Here is a 20,686-nt window from a genome sequence, read left to right as displayed (position 1 = left end):
TGTACTCAGAGTGGGAACTTGGCAGAATTTTTTTTTTTTGAGTGAGCAAACAAGATTGAAATAAATGCAGAAAAACAATTTTCACGGTTGGCCTTTGGAAAAATTCACAAATTCTGATCTGAGTTCCACAACAGAGAAACATTGCTTGTATCACATGAACCTGCCTTAGACTGAGACTAATTTCTCACTAGCAGTTAAGAACATAAGAGAACCCATGTTGGATCAGGCCAATGGCCCATCCAGTCCAACACTCTGTCACACAGTGGCCAAAAAGCCAGGCGCCGTGAGGAGGTCCACCAGTAGGGCTAGGACACTAGAAGCCCTCCCAGTGCCCCCCCCCTCCAACACCAAGAATACAGAGCATCACTGCCCCAGACAGAGAGTTCCATCAATATGCTGTGGCTAATAGCCACTGATGGACCTCTGCTCCGTATGTTTATCCAATCCCCTCTTGAAGCTGTTTATGCTTGCAGCCACCGCCACCTCCTGCAGCAGTTAATTTCATGTGTTAATCACCCTTTGGGTGAAGGACTTCCTTTTATCAGTTCTGACTGCTCAGCAATTTCATTGAATGTCCACAAGTTCTCATATTGTAAGAAAGGGATAAAAGTCCTTCTTCCTCTACCTTCTCTGTCCCAGTTGTCCGCCCCCGGCCTTCTGCTTTCCCCAGCTCAAGCGATCAGTTCCCCACCAGAGAGAGAGAGAGAGACATTATGATCCACCGCTCCCTCCATTTTCCTTTGCAGTTTCCAGATCTCAAAAAAACAAGAGCAGGAAGCAGTGAGGGAAATTGGAGGGAGCCACAGATCAAAAAGCGCCTACACAGCAACCGGTGGGGAATTGATCACTTGAGCTGGGGAAAGCAGAAGCCCAGGGGTTGAGCAGCTGCTAGTGAGGAATTGGTCTGAGCCAGACCCTTGGTCTAGTGCAGGGGTGGCCAAACTTGCTTAACCTGAGAGTCACATAGAATAAACACCAGATGTTTGAGAGCCACAAGACATGGGCATCAGATGTTTGAGAGCTACAAGGATGGAAGGAAGGAAGAAAAATAAATGGGGCACAGAGAGCTGAAAGGAAAGCAACTTTAAATGCATTCTCCAAGTCATCGGCTGGTCTGGCTTGACATGTGATTTAAAGAGAGAGATGCCATCTTCAAGCCGACCAATGGGGTGGTGGAGGCTTCAAGTGCCCTGCAGTCAGTGTTCCCTCTAAGTTGAGTTTTTAGCCTTCAGCTCACAGATTTTTGTCGTAGCTCAAGAAGGATGACCCCAGAGCACACTAATTTATGCAGTAGCTCACAACTTTAATGCCAGGAGCTCACAACGTAGAATTTGTGCTTACAAGACTCTGCAGCTTAGAGGGAACATTGCATGCAGTGTGTATGAAAGAGCCACATGTGGTTCCTGAGCCACAGTTTGGCCACTCCTGGTCTAGTAGTATCTGTATTGTTCTGTCTGACAGGTCATGGATCTCCAGCATCTCAGGGTTTTTCACATCATCTGCTGTCTGATCATTTTAACTGGAGATGCTCCAAATTGAACTTGGGACCTTTCTCACACAAAGCAAATACTCTACCACTGAGCCAAAGCCCTTCCCAAATTGCCAGCAGAGTTTGTGGAAGAATTCCAGCTTCCATGACATTCAAATTCTAGTGATGTGCTTGACAAGAGCCATGGTGTTGTTCATTTACACATGAATGGGATGCTTGTGACTGTGGGAAGAAGGTGGTGGTGCGTAGCCTTTGTCTGTGCTCCAGAGCCACACCTTGCAAGCCCATGGACTGAATAAGGCCTGCTGAGCTTTCCCAACTGCACTACATGACACAGTCAGCCATCTTGCCACCTCCATAAGGTGTGGCGAGCGAGGCTGTCACCAGGGGAGGACTGGCTGTTTAACTTACTGGGAAAGGTCTTGGTGGATCCGCTGAACTGCAAGGCTTCTCAGAGGGGTCAGGAATAAGCAGAGCTGAGGACCTCCTTCTGGAATTGCTTGGCTGAGGCCCTTCAGCAACAAAACTTTTTACTGTTCCTGTGGCATTGTTTTAGACTTTGTGGCCAACCTTGAGTCCCAGAAAGAAGGACTATAAATAAAACAAGCAAGGGTTGGTATATCAACTCACCAGTTGCCTTCTTCCACACTGCTCCCAGAGAGTAGATGAGCTGATGCGTGTGGGTGATACAAGCTGAGCGGCCCTCTTAATGTCTGCACCTCAGGGGGAGCTCAGCTTGGCTTATTCGTCAGCCACTGTAATGTCCCCATCTGTTCCTGGGCCTCCTGTTGCCCCCAGGTGGTACCTGGAGATCTCCAAGAATTACATATAATCTCCCAATGACAAAAATCAGACTACAGGTCTCCAGACTGCAGGGGTCAGTTCCCCTGGGGGGAAAATGGATGTTTAGGAGGGTGAACTCTATAGCATGATGCCTGGCTGAGGTTCCTTCCCTCTCCCAATCTCACCCTCCCCAGGCTTTACTCTTAAATCTCCTGGCATCCCCCAACCCAGAGATGGTAACTCTAGGTGTCAGTGAGATACCAGGCCCCAAACGCCACCTCAGTTTCCTGTCCTTATTTCAGTCTCCACACACACACCCCTCACACACACAAAATTCTCTTTGCAAGGATGTAAATAACCAATGATACTTTCCCCCTTCCCTCCTGAACTTTACCGATACCTAACTTGGCTCATGACTGAGGGAAAAGGAATGGCTAAAAGTGTTTGTTGTTCCTATCGTCAAGGTAACTTGGCAAGGCAAGGGAACCTGGCAGGTAGGCTTTGGATTCTGGCCTGCCTGTTGCTTTCTGGAGGGCTCTTCTGTCAGAAGGGAAAACTTTAAAGAAACAGAACACTCAGTGCAACCCCTGCAGAAGGAGTCAGCTGCGTTTGGGTCTCTGTGTGCACTGTCAACCTTGTGGGTTGCGGTGCAGACTTTTGTTAGGAAGCTGTGCCGAAACAGTTCCTATCCTGTGGCAAGAAAAGCTGGTTTCTGCTGCAAAAATAACTGAATGGGGTTGAGTTTGCATAGTATTTCTGCTAGTCCCTGTCAGGGAAGCGAAGATCAGACCTCTTTGGCAGGGTTTGCTCTCCCTGCTGTGCAGATTTGTGTTGGGGGGGGGGGGGGGGAGGAAGCTAAGCTTCTAATAGTCCAATATGAAGCATGTTTTATCAGAAAGAAAGTTCTGCTCTGTTCAAGGGGGTTCTCTCCTGTGTATTATGCCCAGAAGTCCTAATTCCACTCTAGCATGATTCCCTCCCCCACCCACGCCAATGGTTTGTGGTTCTAAACATGCCTCTGAAATATTCATAAGCCAGCCTGCTGGGATATGTTCTACCCCGTTACAATCACACTCATGACAACATGGATCCTGCTTCTTCTAAGGTTCAATTCCCTTATTGTAGCTGGCCTGAGTACATTTTCTGTGGAAATTTCTCATGGGGGAGATGTACCCAGTGCCCAAAAAGCCCTGTGGGTGAGGAACTGTTAGGGGCAGGACAGGGCAGTGACCTATGGGAAGAGGGTTGCCTTTCCATCATGGGGTGGGAAGTTCAGACCCAGCAGTGTCCCCACCTTGCTTGTCATGGGAAGAATGCAGCCCTGCTGGTTCCCCCGGGCATGTCTGGGCCAGACTCTGGTTTTCAGCTGTGGAGCTGTGATTGGAAATAGTTTGGGAATAGAGGAATGCTGCAGCAAGTTCATGAAGGAGACAGTTCTCTCAGCTGAAGGATCCTCAGTGTTCCCCTCACTATTCTGATTCTTAGAATCCAGCTTTCCCTAAATCTCTGCTTTCCTGGACCAGATTCTGACAATCCAGGTCGGGAGGCCAAGCAAACCTAGGTTTCTGTCTTGCTGCGTGAGCCGATGGCTGAAGCATGCTGGGAGAAGCCCAGGATTCCAGGGTTCTCTCCTCAACAAGAGAAACAACAATGATGGAAAGAGCTAAGCTCAGCAGATCTAGGAGTTCTGCATGCCAGGAGGAAGTTGTGTTACCAATCTCACCCCATGGGCCTCTTGCTGGCAAGAGTGAGGGAGAGGTGCCTGCGTGCCTTTGTCTGCCAAGCTTGTGCCACAAGCTTTCTGCTGCCAGCCTTCCTCCTCCCCTGCAGCAGAGAGGGAGGCTTTGGGAAGAGTCGGCTGCCAGCCCTGCCCATAGATGAAGCTTTCTGTGGGACTGGCATCTTTCTTTCTCTTGAGGTTTGCCCCTTAGGTGCAATAGGCTTCCCCATCCAAGTCCACATGCAGGAACACATGAAGAGGCCTTATACTGAATCTTGGTCTGTCAAAGTCAGTATTGTCTACTTTGACTGGGAGCAGCTCACCAAGGTCTTAGGCAGAGGTCTTTCATATCACCTACTAGCTGGCCGTTTTAACAGGAGATGCTTGGGATTGAACCTGGGACCCTCTGCATGCCCAGCAGATGTTTACGAGTAAACCATGGCCCTTCCAACAATCCTCCTGGTCTTTTGAAGGAGCTCCAAATGAGACCTGTTTCAAGCTTGGACTTGTGCACAGCAGGGTCTGGGGAAGCTAAGCAGCTAAATGCACTCAGGGAAGTAATGTCTTGTATGAGGAAAGAAGATGCACTTTGGACAGAGAATTGAACCCAGGACCTATGTTCAAAACTAGAGGTCAATTCTCCCATCCTTAGAGGCTGGCTGAAGAGGAGGGTACCTCTGGGGTTGTAAAGAGTCCATTTTCCCTTGTCATTAAGCAGTTCCAGCCAATTCCTGTTTCTTTTGAGCCAGGGATCAAATGGCATATGGATCCCATGCAAGTCTAAGTCCCCAAGCATATTACAAATTAAACAATGGGAAGGGGGAACGTATTAAAGCTTTGGATTTGGTTCCTTCCAATAGGTGGCCCTCCAACAGTTTACTTGTAAGCATGTCTGTCTGTCTGTCCGTCCGTCTGTCTATCTATTTCTATCCTTCCTTCCTTCCTTCCTTCCTTCCTTCCTTCCTTCCTTCCTTCCTTCCTTCCTTCCTTCCTTCCTTCCTTCCTTCCTTCCTTCCTTCCTTCCTTCCTTCCTTCCTTCCTTCCTTCCTTCCTCCCTCCCTCCCTCCCTCCCTCCCTCCCTCCCTCCCATTACATGCTGCTCCATAGTGCCTGGTATACACTTGAACACACATGAAGAGAAAGAAGAGTAGGTTTCTGTACCCGGTTTTTCTCTACCATAAGGAGTGTCAAAGAGGCTTACAATCTTCCATTCCTCTCCCCACAACAGGGACCTTGTGAGGCAGGTGATGCTGAGATCGTTCTGAGAGAACTGTGGCTGGCCCAAGCAGGTTTTATGTGGAGGAGTGGGGGATCCAACCCTGATTCCCCAGATTAGAGTTTGCCACTCTTAGCCACTACGTCATGTTGGCTTTCTTTCTCACACACATGAAGTTGCCTTATACTGATCCATCAAGGTCAGTATTGTCTCCTCAGACTGGCAGCAGCTCTCCAGGGCCTCAGGCAGAGGTCTTTCATATCACCTGCCTGGTCCTTTCAGCTGGGGATGCCTGGGCTTGAACCTGGGACCTTCTACAAGCAAAGCAGAAGCTCTTCCACTGAGCCACAGCCCCTCCCAGCAAGGCAGCCTTTGCTCTGATGAAAGCTGGATGCTGGGAAAGATAGTCTCTTAGCCTGAGCAGTGTAGCTGGCTCCTCCTATTGGACCAAGACAGCTCTGTAGGGTTGCCAATGCCCAGGTGGGGGCAGGGGATCCCCTGGTTTAGAGGCTCTCCCCCGCTTCAGGGTCATCAGAAAGTGGAGGAAGGAAAATGTCTGTTGGGCACTCCATGATTCCCTACGGAGACTGATTCCCACAGGGTATAATGGTGAATTGATCTCTGGGTATCTGGGCTACTGGTGGGGCTGTTTTTTGAGGCAGAAGCACCAAATTTTCAGCATAGCATTCAGTGCATTTCTTCAAAACAGCCTCCAAGTTTCAAAAAGATTGGACCAGGGGATCCAATTCTATGAGCCCCCAAAGAAGGTGCCCCTATCCTTCATTATTTCCAATGGAGGGTTATGCTTGTTGCAACCTTGCTCCTGGCTCCACCCCCAAAGTCCCCAGATATTTCTTGAATCAGACTTGGCAGCCCTACAGTGCTGAGTTTTATGATGTGAATGGGGCGTACAAAACAGCCCCAACCATACACTGGCTTGTGCTGGAGAATTTGTTCTCGTCATCATCTATCTGGCCTCCAGTCACCGTAACTGCTAAGATGAATCGAGGCTATGGGAAAAGAGGTCTCACTCCCTTGGGAAAATCACTATCCAGTGATACGGGGCTTTTCATCGGTACCAGTTCCTAAGGGGAGGGCTGTTTGTGTGGTTATTGTGAAGCAAGAAAACTGCCACAGCTGTAACAGGGGAGTGTGGCTTTAGAGCCAAATGTGGCCCAGTACAGAACCAAATATAGCTCTTTTTTAAAAAAAGAAAAGAAAGAAAATTAAATCTTTATCTTAAGGTACTTTGGAGGGGTAGGTGGAATACTAGAATAACCAGTCTGTGGAGGGAACAGCAGGCAAAAGTTTTGATGGGAGTCAAAGGGCTTCTTAGAGAAGCTTTGTCGAAAGGGACCTCTGATAGAGGTGAACAGTTGCCAGTAATCCAAATGCAAACGGTGTGGAGATTTTTGCCAACACAAAAAAACAATTATACATTGTTGGGGGCCGGATATCTCTCAGAATAATTGCTCTCCGGATGACAGACATTATTTCCTCTGGAGAAAATGGCTGTTTTGGAGGGTGGAATCGATGGCATTATATCCAGATCAGATTCTGTCCTCTACCCAGACCTCTTCCTCACCAGGCTCCACTCCCCCTGCCAAAATCTCCAGGAGTTTCCCAACACAGAATTGCCAACACTGATCACACAAGGTGCTCCTGTGTACTGGTTATATGTTATGACGCTTTTTGTGTGCCACTTTTCCAATTAGAAAAAAAAAGGCTCACAACAAGCAATGTTGAAGACTGTGGAAACATTATGGATTATTAATCTCCATGTCAAGTATTAGTAAGATTGGGCTATATATTGTCAGTAATGCATATGCATACAGGTTTGTGTGCCAGTCATCTTTAAAAGTCCTGCCTCTCCAGGGCTCTGAACCAATCCTTGTGATTTAGGCCTCATGCAAATCCAGTGATTTCCAGCCGATAAGAGCCAATGGAACTTCACTGGATGGGAGGGGGTGAGCCAGTCTCAGTTTAAGGTGAAAAAACCGTTTTTTAAACTTTTGGATAGGGATTTTTATGGCTCTGCAGAGTAGCATCAACTTAGCCAGGCTTTTATTTTTTGGTCCAGTGGCACTTTTAAGACCAACGAAGTTTTATTCAAGGTATAAGCTTTTGTGTGCATGTACAGTTCTTTAGATACAGTGAAAACTGTTTCACTGTTTTTAATGATGTGTGCATGTGCATGAAAGCTTATATCTGAAGCTGTTTATTGTTGAATCTGGTTTTTTTTTAATCTGTGCTGAACCTGTTTTTAACACCATCTTCTTGGGCCAAAAAACTGTATTTTGTGGAATGTGTCCTGGAATGTGATGCAGCTTATTTAGTTTTATCGTTCCATTGTTTTGGTTTTATTGTTTCGTTTTAAATTTGACTTGTTGGTTTTTATTGTCTAATCTATGGTGTGATCCACCCTGAGCCCATTATGGGAAAGGGCGGAATATAAGTTTACTAAATAAATAAATAAATATCTCGAGTGAAACTTTGTTGGTCTTTAAGGTGCTACTGAACCCAGACTTTGTTCTTATGCTTCAGACCAACCCATCTAAATTTGACTTTTTCGTTAGGGTTTGGAAGTCAGCTTAGGGAAGAAAGCTTATTTTCGTGGTACAAATGAGCATCCTGTTAAGGACCCATCATCCCTAGCTGGTGTTTATAGACTCTATGATAAGGTGCTCTGTGAGAGGAAAGAGCAGTCTTGAACCTGTTGAGGCGTCCCATCCAGAAAAGGTGGAAATCAATCTCCTCTCAGGTTATTTACTTTATTTGAAAGCCAACTTTACTTTACTTCATTTTCCCCTATTAAATACTTTCTTTTTCTGTTAAATAAACCTTTGTTGTTCATCTTTATCTGTGTGTGTCTATCAAGTCAAAAACCTAAAAAGTAGAGACTTCTGTTCACCTCACATATAAATTCAGCCATAATCTAGCAGGTTTACAATTGTTAGAACTTTAGGGAGCACTTAGCTTACACCCTACAATTCTTTATTTTAAAGCTTGTGTCCCCACCTTTTTATTTGATTGTGTGTGGTTGGGGTAGTATAGAATCTATAGGAGAGGCCTGAGTGGGGGACTGGATATTCTTCAGTCCCAAAGGCAGCTGCCTCAGAGCATTCCCACCCCCCCACCCCCCCACAGCTGCCACAGGTTGCTCATACTGGCTGTTTGTTGATCTCATGCCCTGAATTTTGGTGTCTTTGGCTTTTTAGTTACAAACGGTTGTTGATCCCAGAGTTTAGAGGGCTGGGGAAGGTGTGTACTGTTCATCACACATTCACCCCCTCCTTCCCAGTGCTGGTGCTGCTTCCTGCTGCTACAACCGGAGTTATTTAATGATCTTCCTTGTTCCACTTGTTAATTGCCTTAATTTGCTTTTTTATTGCCTGCCTCCTAGTCTTGTTGTCATTAGGGCCCAAAGAAGAGCTATTAAATAAACAAACCATGAGAAGGAGCAAAGAACTGCGACTGCTGGAAGTCCCGTTTTGCTTTGCTTACAGATCAGACCATGAGGGCTAGCAACATGTGCTTTTGAAAGCAATTAAAAAGTAGATCCCATCTGCTTTGCCCCCTGCTGTAGTGAGACGGTAGCTGTGCAACACATGCCCAGTGTTACTGTTCTGGTCTGACTCAAAGCCATTGACTTTGCTTTTTCCTTCCCTGGGACTCCTGGAGGAGACAGGTGCTACAACAGGAGAGTGACTGCCAAGCGGGGCATGATGGGACATGCAGGGATAACACCCCGCCTGGGCGCAGAGAGGAGCAGGCGAACAAGTCTGATCACAGCGACTCTAAGCCTGTGACTGGGAGCCAGGAGAGGAGAGAGAGTGGCAGTTTATCCACCTGCTTCCTTGTTTTGCTCTTGAGCTAGGGAAAAATGTGGCAACCAGAGACTGAGCCCTAGTGGTTAAAGCAAGGCCGTTTGGGAGACAGCGCTCTGGAGCTGTGTTATGTTCAAAGATACGGGGATGGAAGTTGGTAGAGATCCATGTATCTGTCACTGTCCGGATCAGGCTTGCTTGCATTTTGCTTTGTATGGTGGTCCTCTCCACAAATCCCTCCATGCATCCCCTCCTGCCTCACTCGGACCTAGCCACAGTAATCCTTTTTTTTGTAGCAGGAACTCCTTTGCATACTAGGCCACACCCTTTGATGTAGCCAATCCTCCTGGAGCTTACAGTGGGCCCTGTACTAAGAGCCCTGTAAGCTCTTGGAGGATTGGCTGCATCAGGGATACGTGACCTGATATACAAAGGAGTTCCTGCTACAAAAAAAGCCCTGCAGTAATCCATGTGACGGTCACCTCCAGGCTAGACTACTGTAACTTGCTGTACACTGGCCTGCCCTTGACTTTGACCTGGAAACTCCCAACGGGTCCGGAATGCGGCAGTGTGAGTCCTGATGGGAATGCCATGGACAGTACATATTTTACCTGTGCTGCGCCAGCTACACTGGCTTCTGGTTGAGTAGCAAGTTAGATTCCAGGTTCTGGTTATGACCTCTAAGGCCTTGAGCAGTCAGGGACCAGCGTATCTATGGGACCGCCTCCTCCACTATGTTCCTGGAAGGGTATTATGCTCTACAGGTTGAAATCCACTGGTGGTCCCTGGCCCCAAAGAGGTCCAATTGTCCTCAATGAGGGCCAGTACCCTTTCAGTCCTGACCCCGACCTGGTGGAACTCTCGGCCGGAAGATACTAGGGCCCTGCGGAATCTTCTACAATTCTGCAGGGCCTGCAAAGCAGAGATGTTCCACCAGGCTTTTGCTTGAGGGCAGCGATGGTTGTTGGATTGGCACCGCCCCTCCCAAGGCGGCATTCTCTGCTCCTCAAAATTCTCGAAAGCTGAATTGTTGCACGTTACAAAGGATGTCACTGGGTTGTAAACTGTTTTTAATTAATTGGATCTACTGATTTTATATGTATTTTATGCTGATGTACATCGCCTAGATACTAGCATCGGCCGGGATAAGACAATTCACAAATCTAAATAATAACTACAACCCAACCCTGACAATAGATTCCCTCAGCCAGGTCCATGTTATGCACCTCTTCTCCTCAGCCCTACGAAGCAGGGGTCATTTTGTAGAAAAATAGGTGGTGGAGCTCATTAGCATAACTCATTAGCATATGCTGCTCCCCCCCCCCCGCCAAAAGCAACCCAATGCAAGAAAGGAGAGCCCTGGGTGAGCGAGGCCTACTTGGACTGGCTAGAGATCCAGCCAGCCCAAGCAGGCCTCACTCCCCTGGGGCTCTCCTGGGCCGCCGTCCTGCCCCCCCAGTCAAAAGACGAGCAAATCACCCGCCATCCAAATCACATAAGAAGTGGGAAAAGGGTGGCACGAGCTTCTTTAGGGATTAATGAGGGCTGCTGGGGGCTTATCAAAGCTCCTGGTGGCTGGCTGGCTGGCTGCTCTCCAAATTCCAGGATTGTTATACGGCTGCACCTACTATTCAATGGACAAGGTAGATGGGGAGGAAGAAGGGGAACCCTCAGAAAGGTTCTGGAGCTGTGCTCCCATGAGCTCCTGCTGAATCTGAGGCCTGCTACTAGGAAGCAAAATCTGGGCATCCTTTCCCTCTCTCCTTAGTACTGTGTTTTTGTTAGGAGAGAGATGAGTTGCAACCCCACCAAGATCCTCAAGTAGAGTGAGTTGTCCCTTTTCACTCACCCTGCCTGTCCAGGTGGACTGCTGCTCACAGAAAACTATCTGCTGATTTAGTTGGGGGGGGGCCTCATTTGAAGAAGCACTCCCTCCTTCCTCCTACATAGAATAGTGTGAGAGGTGGGCCAGTTCTTCAACCTCAGGGCAGTGTCTAGGTTTCTGCACACTTTGCCGGGCTCCATAAGGGGCATGGGCACTTTCTGTTTCCAATGTCCTATATGTTGTAAAACTGTTTGGATCTGAAAAGTACTGCGCAACATACAAGTTAACCATAGAGAGCCCAGGTGGTGCAGTGGCTACAGTAGGGTTTCCCAACCTTTTTGAACCTGTGGACACATTTGGAATCCTGGCACAGGGTGGTGGGCACAACAAGATGACTGCCTTAGGAGGGCGGAGCCATCCACAAAAGTTAGGAAGCAAGGCTATGCGTAGCTCTTAGTTGCTGTTCAATATTTAAGGCAGAAACTCTGTTTAATAGGATGCCCTTTAATCTGTGCAGTCAATCAGAAGCTTTGCTTAGCACAAGCCCCAACTGACTGCCCAATTTCTAAAAGCACTTGGTGGACAACAGGAAAGGTGTTGGTAGAGACCATGGTGCCCCCAGGCACTATGCAGGGGACTCCTGGGTGAGAGTATCTGACTAGAATCTAGGAGACCTTGGCAGGTTTGATATATATATATATATATATATGTATGTATAATAGCCACTGATGGACCTCTTCTCCATATTTTTATCTAACCCCCTCTTGAAGCTGGCTATGCTTGTAGCCGCCACCACCTCCTGTGGCAGTGAAGTCCACATTTTAATCACCCTTTGGGTGAAGAAGTCCTTCCTTCTATCTGTTTTAACCTGACTCCTCAGCAATTTCATTGAATGCCCACGAGTTCTTGTATTGTGAGAAAGGGAGAAAAGTACTTCTTTCTCTACTTTCTCCATCCCATGCATAATCTTGTAAACCTCTATCATATCACCCCGCAGTCAACGTTTCTCCAAGCTAAAGAGCCCCAAGCGTTTTAACCTTTCTTCATAGGGAATGTGTTCCAAACCTTTAATCATTCTAGTTGCCCTTTTCTGCACTTTTTCCAATGCTATAATATCCTTTTTGAGGTGCGGTGACCAGAATTGTACACAGTATTGTAAATGAGACCGCACCATTGATTTATACAGGGGCATTATGATACTGGCTGATTTGTTTTCAATTCCCTTCCTAATAATTCCCAGCATGGCATTGGCCTTTTTTATTGCAATCGCACACTGTCTTGACATTTTTGGTGAGTTTTTTTTTATCTACCACGACCCCAAAATCTCTCTCTTGGTCAGTCTCTGCCAGTTCACACCCCATCAACTTGTATTTGTAGCTGAGATTATGGCCCCAATGTGCATTACTTTGCACTTGGCCACATTGAACCTCATCGTTTATTTATTTTATTCTATTTCATGGCATTTATACCCTGCCTCTCTCCCCAAAGGGGACTCAAAATGACTGACACTGCTCTCCTCTCCTCTGTTTTATCCTCACAACAACTCTGTGAGGTAAATTAGGCTAAGAGTGTGTGACTGGCCCAAGGTCACCCAATGTGCTTCCAATGGCAGAGTGGGGAATCCAATGGCAGAACATGGAATCTCCCAGATCCTAGTCCAACAGTGTAATTAGTACACTGCTCAGCTTGCTGGGTGACCTTGGACCAATAACACATGATCTGCCTAATTTACTTTACAGAGTTGTGGTGAGGATACAATGGAGGAGAGGAGAATGACATAAGCAACTTTGAGGTCCGCCGTTAGGGAGACATTCCAGTTATAAATGAAGTAAATAAATAAACTGTAATAGAATCATAGAGTTGGAAGTGATCTCCAGGGTCATCTAGTCCTAACCCCCTGCACAATTCAGGAAATTCACAAGTATCTCCCCCCTACACACACACCCAATGACCCCTGCTCCAAGCCCAGAAGATGGCAGAGAGAGAGAGAGAGAACACAAACTCTCCATGAACCCTGGTCAAACTGGCCATGAGAAAAATTGCTGCCTGACCCCAAAGTGGCAAATGTTGGTTTGATTCCACACCACATCTGGGTCTAAATTCAAAGGGACAGAGGCATCCTGTCTCCCCTCTGCTTTTCAGCTTTGCCATTGATCCCAAAATTTCCCCTCCTTTTTGCTTATCCATTCTGCCTTGTTGTCCACCTAAGAATCCTGCCTCCCTTCTAACACACCTGGGATCCTTGCTCTGTCAATGGGAGGAGTTACAGGGGCAAATTCACCTGATTTTCCCTTCCCTCTCCATGCTTTGCAGCCTTCAGTCCATGAGGCTGTCCGTGTGTGTGTGTGTTTAAAAAAAGATATTAGGGGGCTGCTTGAAAAAGACAAGGAAAGATCCACCTCCACAAATTCCTTGTGGTTCATGGGATCCTACCCAGAATAACTGAAGAGCTTGTACGTACATACACCCAATGCATGTAGGACTTGTTTTGTACAGTTGATTTCCCAGATAAAATCTGGGAATTGACTGCACGGTCTGAGGCGTTGTAAACTGGATTGTCAGCATGTACAGCCCGTTGAATGTTATGTCCCCCTTGAGGATGGCTAGTGGTATTGGAAAAAGGCAAGTACACACCCATGCAAAGGGGAAATCTTTCATTATAAAAGCCTGTTCTCATCATTCTTCACACTGCAGTGCAGAGGTTCCTAACCTTTTTGGTTTGCGGGCACCTTTGGCATGCTGATACAGGCGTGGTGGATGCAGCCATGAAATGGTTGTAAGTACAATGGAGTCAACCACAAAAATGTCAGGAAGTGAGGTTATGAATTTATAGATGAGCACAGGGGTCGTTTTGTAGAAAAATAGGTGGTAGAGCTCATCCAGGGATTGTTATGCAGCTGTCCCTACTATAGCGTTGCCAAGTCCAATTCAAGAAATATCTGGGGACTTTGGGGGTGGAGCCAGGAGACTTTGGGGTGGAGCCAGGAGACATTAGGGGTGGAGCCAGGATCAAGGCTGTGACAAGCATAATTGAACTCCAAAGGGAATTCTGGCCATCACATTTAAAGGGACGGCACACCTTTTCAATTCCTTCCATAGGAAATAATGAAGGATAGAGGCACCTTCTTTTGGGGCTTATAGAATTGGACCCCCTGGTCCAATCTTTTTGAAACTTGGGGGGTATTTTGGGGAGAGGCACTAGATGCTATTCTGAAAATTTGGTGCCTCTACCCCAAAAAACAGCCCCCCCAGAGCCCCAGATACCCGGGGCTCTTTGGGAATAAATCTCCATAGGGAATAATAGAGTTCCCAGCAGATATTTCCCTCCCCTCCCCCCACTTTCTGACAACCCTGAAGCGGGGGGAGGGTCTCCAAACCGGGGGATCCCCTGCCCCCACCTGGGGATTGGCAACCCTAACTTACTATTCAATGGACAAGGTGGGAAGGAGGAGGTGGAACTCTCAGAAAGATTCAGGAGCTGTGCTCCTGTGAGCTCCCACTGAATCCAAGGTCTGGATGAGCATATTGTTTTAAAATATTTTCTTGCATACACACAGCTTGTCTTCGCTCACACAGTGAAGAACTTTGGGCTGCAGTAGAAGATGCTACCAAATGAACATTTAAAAAAAACTGTATAGCCAATCAGATTTCCACTGGCCAATCAGAAGCCTTGCTGTGCAAAAGCTCTGCTTGATCCCACCTACTTCTTCCTAAAATGTTGGGAATTCCTGCTGTAGCGTGGCAGAACCTAGAACGGAGTGGAGCAAGGCAAATGGTAGTAAAGTTGGTTTTTAATCGTTGTTGCCACAGGCAGGGGAGCGTGGGTTGCCCCCACCCCATTTAAAGGAATGGTTTGTCTACATTTCTCGGTGAATAACCTGACCTGAATAGCCCAGGCTAGTCAGATCTCAGACACTAAGCAGGATTGGCTCTGATTTGGGAAGCCTAGGATTGCTGTGTAGAGGAAGCGATGACAAAACACCTCTCTCACCTTGAAAACCCTGCAAAATTGCCATAAGTTGACAGTGCTGCTTGATGTCACTTTCCACTGCCAGTGTTTGAATACTGCACTGTCATGATACTCACTTAGATCCTGCACTGGTAGGGTTGCCAGCCTCCAGGTGAGGCCTAGGGATTTTCTGCTTTTATAGCAGATCTCCAGTTGGCAGAGATCAGCTTCCCTGGAGGAAATGGCTGCTTTGAAGGGTGAACTTAGACTTATAGATTGTACCATGCATGAGGCCCAGGGCCAGATTTAAGGGGGAGCAGAGAGGGCGCTTGCCCCAGGCGCTGATGGAGGGAGGGTGCCAAATTTTGTATGGAGTTCATTCTATTCTATAGGCCCATAAGATAAAATGGGCCCATAGGGGGATGTCATTTTTTAATTTCCCCCCCCCTCATGTCTGTGAGCCGCCCTGAGCCCGCCTTCTGGCGGGGGAGGGCGGGATATAAAAATAAAATTTGCTTTGCTTTGCTTGCTTTGCTCAGAAAACATGTACATCCGGTCCTGCTGAGGCCCCTCCCCAAACCCCACCCTCTCCTGTATTCACCCCCAAAGTCTCCAGCTATTTTCCAACACAGACTTGGAAACCCTATCCTGTGGAGGGTCATGTTGCCTCTGCCAAGAGTGTTTACATTATAATTTTTTTCCCTCCATAACTATCCTTCCTATCATAAAGATGCACAATTTTCCATAACATAGAAGGGTTTTGAACCAGGGTCTTCCAGATTCTAATTGGACACTCTAATCAGTACACTACATTGGCTTTTATATAACTGACAGTTTTATCAGTTGTTTTTTTAAAACACACGCACAATATTCAGAAACCAGGGCATTTGGTTGCTCATCGGAAAGGCATTATTCTCCTACCAACAAACTTTAAGGGGAGAATCCAGTGTGAAATTTCTTAATTAAAATTCATGAACAAGTTTAAGACTATTTATTCCCCAGGTCTTTACAGGGACTAGGAATTCCTCACATACTACAGGTGGTAATACATTGTATATCCTAACACAGATATAAATTCAGTTATATCTTTGTAACTTTTTATCTAGCATTAGGTTTTGTATCAATCTTTGCCTGGCTGGGAGAACTGATTGCTGTTTTTATTGAAATGTATATTAAACTGGCTTCTCTTTGTAACATTATTTATAACAATTTTATTTATTTAATCAAAATATTTATATTCCACCTGTCCGCCTTTCTAGTGAATACAAAAGCCTCAGTCTAATGGATGTACACTCCAGTGCATCTGATGAAGTGAGTTTTGATTCATGAAAGCTTATGCTGGACTACATTCTGTTAGTCCTTAAAGTGCCATTGGATTCAATTTGTTTTTTTCAGTCAGTTGTCTTTAGTGCAATTGACATGGCTGCTCACAAATACAACCAAATAAATCAAATCCATCCTGTCTTTTTTCTCCTTCCAGCCTCCCCTTTAGTAACCAAGGCGAAGCAGCTGAATCTGCGACGAGATGACTTTGAGATCTTGAAAGTGATTGGACGAGGGGCTTTTGGAGAGGTGGGTGCTAACAACTGCCATCTTTGTGTCTGGGAAATATGGAGACAAGAGGCCTTTGGGGTATTTTAATTTACATGGGGCTGTTCAGGATGCTCAAGGAGGATGAAGCCTCTACTGGAAGGGGCTAATAATAGAGTAGAGCCCTGAATGTAGTGTAATCCCTAGAGATGAACTGAATTTACCTGGCTGATTGATTTCCAGGCAACTGGAGGCAATAGTAGAGTAAAAAAATTTGTGACTTCATGGCCCCCAAATAGTGCTCAGGAGCTGTTGTGTGTATATTGTTGAATCGTTTGCAGACAGTGAACACTGTGATGTTCAGTTCTGCATTTATAAAAATGGCATGTTGTCTCTAAAGTCCAACATGGTCCCATTTTATTTCATAGGATAAAACCTTAAAAATATTAAGATATTATTAAAAATGAAGTTGAGAGGGAGATTTACAGACAGTGTTTTTAGAATGCTTGGAAATTATTTAAAACCATTATAACTGAAGCTCATGAAGTGTACACAAGAAATTAGGGAAGGTAAACATCAGCTCCAAAAGGATGCTAGCATGGTTAATGAATAAGGTCAAGGAAGACAAGAACTCCTTTTATAAAACAAGAGTTTTCTTCAAATTAGGAAAACAAAAAGGAATACACACTCTGGTAAAACATATTTTGAGTTGGCAACCTGGCAATGGAAAGGAATTTTGAGGACAAATTAAGACAAATTATAAACATTACCTTTAATATATCAGAATCAGGAAACCAGCTTGGGGCAGTTGGACTGTTAGACTGCGTAAAAGGATTGCTAAAGGAGATCAGGAAGAATGCAGAGAAGCTGAATTAATTCCTTGTTCTGTCTTCACTGTGGAAAATATTGGATGGATAATATCCCTGAATCATTGATCCAGTAAATGCTACATAACTAGATCTTTCAAAATCTTTTTATAAAATCTTTTTATAAAAATCTTTTTATAAAATCACTCAACAAAATTTCTGGGTCAATTTAGGAGTCATGGTTTAAGCAAGGAGCAGGGATGGAATTCTAGCAGGAGCTCCTTTGCATATTAGGCCACACCCCCTTGATGTAGCCAGTCCTCCTGAAGCTTACAAAAAAGAGGTAAGCTCTTGGAGGAGTGGCTACATAATGGGGGTGTGGCCTAATATACAAAGGAGCTCCTGCTAGAATTCCACCCCTGGCAAGGAAGATGGATTTCTTCCTGTGATTAATAATCAGTTAAATATTTGAAATTAGGGGGTAATAAATGGACAGTCCTTATAATTAAGTGAAGTGAGCAGGATGGTTCTTCAGACATATGAATTGGGACCACAGCAATTTAACTTGTTTGGATTAGTTCTGGAATTGTTCTGGAAGTGGGGTATTCATGACCAAGTTTGCAGATGATACAAAATTATTTAGGATGGTAAAAATCAAAAAGAGCTCCAAAAGAAATCCCAACAAACTGGTAGGCAGCAATATGGCAGATGAGTTTCCACATTAGTAATTGCAAAGGGAGACACGTTAATTAATTAAGCTTAGATATGTACTGATAGAACCTGAACCTGGCAGTGATTGACTAGGAGAATGATCTTGGGCTGATAGTGGATAGCTCAGTGAAAATCCAACAATTGCTTCCCATGGTATTCCAAAATGTACATCTTTGGTGGCATTTTGGTAACCCTTTGTACTGGCAGTGGTGACGTTCAGTGAGAAATAGGCTCTTACATATGTCCTCTCTCTCCTCAGGTGGCAGTAGTGCGAATGAAGGAGACAGACAAGGTTTTTGCAATGAAGATTCTGCACAAATGGGAAATGCTGAAGAGGGCTGAGGTAGTATATCCCTTGTTCAGCACCCTGGGCCATGACAGCAGAGGGGGGAAAGCAGGAGCTAAGAGTGGACCTCTTAAGAAAAAGGGCAGGCATTGTTGCCCTTGTTTAAAATGAATCCAGTAACCACCCTTGGCTCCATGCTTTTCAGGACTGCTCATTCAGGACTGCTAATCACCCTCAGTGACAGGCTTTGTTTGAGGTCTACCATTGAAGCAGTCATAGCTTGATCACCTGGGTGAGGAGATCTTTGTGGGGCCCAGCACCCAGTGATTGGCAGTGGCTTGGGAACATACATCCCATGACACTGGAGGGAGGTGGAAAGAGCTTATCCTTGGCCCCTCAACCCCTCTAGAAGCAGCCCTGGAGGCACCTTGAGACACAGATACCTCGCCAGGACTTGATGGTTCTCTCTTCAGAGGGATATTGGAGACCAGTGCCAAAAAGCTTCATCCACTGATTATAAAACTATCATCATCTCTGTCCTTCACCTGCTTTAGAAGATTATTGCTTTCCAGACCAGTCATCTTTGTGGTGGGGATCTGAATCGGGCTTTTCATTAGTACTTCCTCTTGGATTTTTTCCCCTGTGGTACTAGAAAAGGTTACATGAACATGTCCATTTTTAAATGAAAGCGCTTTCATAATACCCACTTGGCCTGCATTGGACAGGCTTGATATGTAGAGCCCTGAAAGGCTGTTGTCCTCTTTTCTGGATATAAAAGCAAGAGGGTGACCCAAAAAGCAGAGCTCTCTACGTCTCATGGCACTTTTGCACTGGGGCTGGAAGTTCCCTGCAAATGGAAGAAGGGTGAGTTTCACGAATCCCCTTTTCTTGACTCCCCCTTCCTGCTGTTCCTGGGGGTTTCTGTCTCTCAGAAGGAGCAATGAAGAGAACATTTTGGCCTGCAGCAAGAGGGGGAAGACAAGGAAATCATGTTCTGCAAATGGAAATCTCTTCCGTCTGTGGAAATCCTCTGTGGCATCCAAGCCATAATTTAGATCTATAAAGGGTGATGCCTCACAACAGCATAATATCATTCTGTGAGTCTATATTTAAAATGGCTGCTGTTTTTGTTCTTTTTATATTCCGGTTAATGCCAAGCAGTGCAATCCTAAGAATGCTTTCGTGAGAGTAAGCGCCAGTGAACTTCAGTAGCAAACTAAGCAGATCTGCTTAAGATGATACTGGGGCAACCCAGTCCAGACATAAGGGGCGGCCGGCCGTGGTGTAGCTGCCGCACCGCTAGTAGACTTCCTGAAGACTTCAGCATGCTGGTGCGTGGGGAGGGGAAAGGCGTAGCTTGCTGTGAGGGAGACGATCACCATGGCAACACCGCTGGTGTAGGCACGCAAGGGAGGCGGAGGCAGCTGGAGGGGAGGGCCAGCCCACCCCCAACCCCCAATTGGCCAGTCCTGGCACATGCGCTGTGGCTCATGACAGTCAGGGATGGGAAGAGGCGGCCCCAGAGAGGCTGATAGCCATCCCCAACCCGCCCCCAATCAGAGAACGGAGCCATTGATGGGCAGACCATCAAAGGCAAAGGAGAGACGTCCCACCAACATGGGGAGGGAACAGGAGTGAGGCTGGGCATGCGCGCACAAGAAGCCTGGCATGGTGGAGAGGCGGGGGTGAGAGTGAGACAGGCCCGTACGGGTCCATGGAGAAGCCGTCAATCCCCTCACACCCTCCCGCTGTCAAAGACTCTGCCAATGGCAGGCAGACAAGCAGGAAGTACCAAGTGCAGGCGTTCGCTGTCATAGACAGCGGCTGGAATGTGTGTCTGGGAGTGAGCAGCCCAGCAGCAGACACCCCCCCACCCAGAGATCCCCTGTGTTGCTCTGGCGCCCCCTGCCATGTGCACGGAACACCTCCCTCCGGGGGCCACAGAACTGAGTGCGAGTGCATCAGCCGCAGAACTCTTGAGTCCACTTCATCAGCCTCCCCTTAGTGCCCTGTGCACAACAGCCCTATGGGGTCAGGTGACTGTCAGCCCGGGCAAGCTGAGGGGCGGCACTCCCTTCCCCGTCCAGCCACGCGGGGGCAGCATGGCGGCTCATAGACCGTTCCTCCACCCAAAACCAAGTCTGCCCACCCTCCCAGGCATTTCCTCGGAGAGGCCACTGATGGGGGGTGGGTTGCTCAGGGAACGTGCAGCAGATGCCAAGCAGGAGAGACAACAGAGGGCACAGCTCAGACTTTATTTTTCCGGAACAGAGTGCAACAGTCTCCCTGGTGCACGCTGGGCAGTCTCGCCGTGGGCAGGGCTCCATTCAGAGTGGCGGGCAGAAACAGCTGAGGGAGTGGGGGGGCGGTGGAGTGACACATGCGGAAGCCTCTGTGTTGGAGTCCCACCTGCAAAATGGAGACAGAGATCAAGAGCACCTGCAGGGGCGGCAGCTGGAAGAGCAGGCTGCGTTTCAGCCGGGCACTCTCTTAAAGGGACAGTCTCTGACCCACCTCCCCACAACGGGGCAGCTGCCACACACA

General features: G+C 46.9%; 1 protein-coding gene across 1 annotated transcript in view; it reads left to right on the top strand.

Annotated features, from left to right (window-relative positions):
• Window positions 1-20,686, top strand: part of CDC42BPG (CDC42 binding protein kinase gamma) — a 67,679-nt gene that overhangs the window by 9,232 nt on the left and 37,761 nt on the right. Inside the window, exons 2-3 of the mRNA XM_060250239.1 lie at window positions 16,290-16,381; window positions 18,116-18,199. Coding sequence (XP_060106222.1) covers window positions 16,290-16,381; window positions 18,116-18,199 — 176 coding nt within the window. The remainder of the gene's footprint in view (window positions 1-16,289; window positions 16,382-18,115; window positions 18,200-20,686) is intronic.

This window comes from Heteronotia binoei, chromosome 1, assembly GCF_032191835.1.
Source record: "Heteronotia binoei isolate CCM8104 ecotype False Entrance Well chromosome 1, APGP_CSIRO_Hbin_v1, whole genome shotgun sequence".
NCBI classification, from domain to species: Eukaryota; Metazoa; Chordata; class Lepidosauria; order Squamata; family Gekkonidae; genus Heteronotia; species Heteronotia binoei.
The sequence above is the reverse complement of the archived record's forward strand: the minus strand, read 5'-3'. Positions and strand labels throughout refer to the sequence as shown.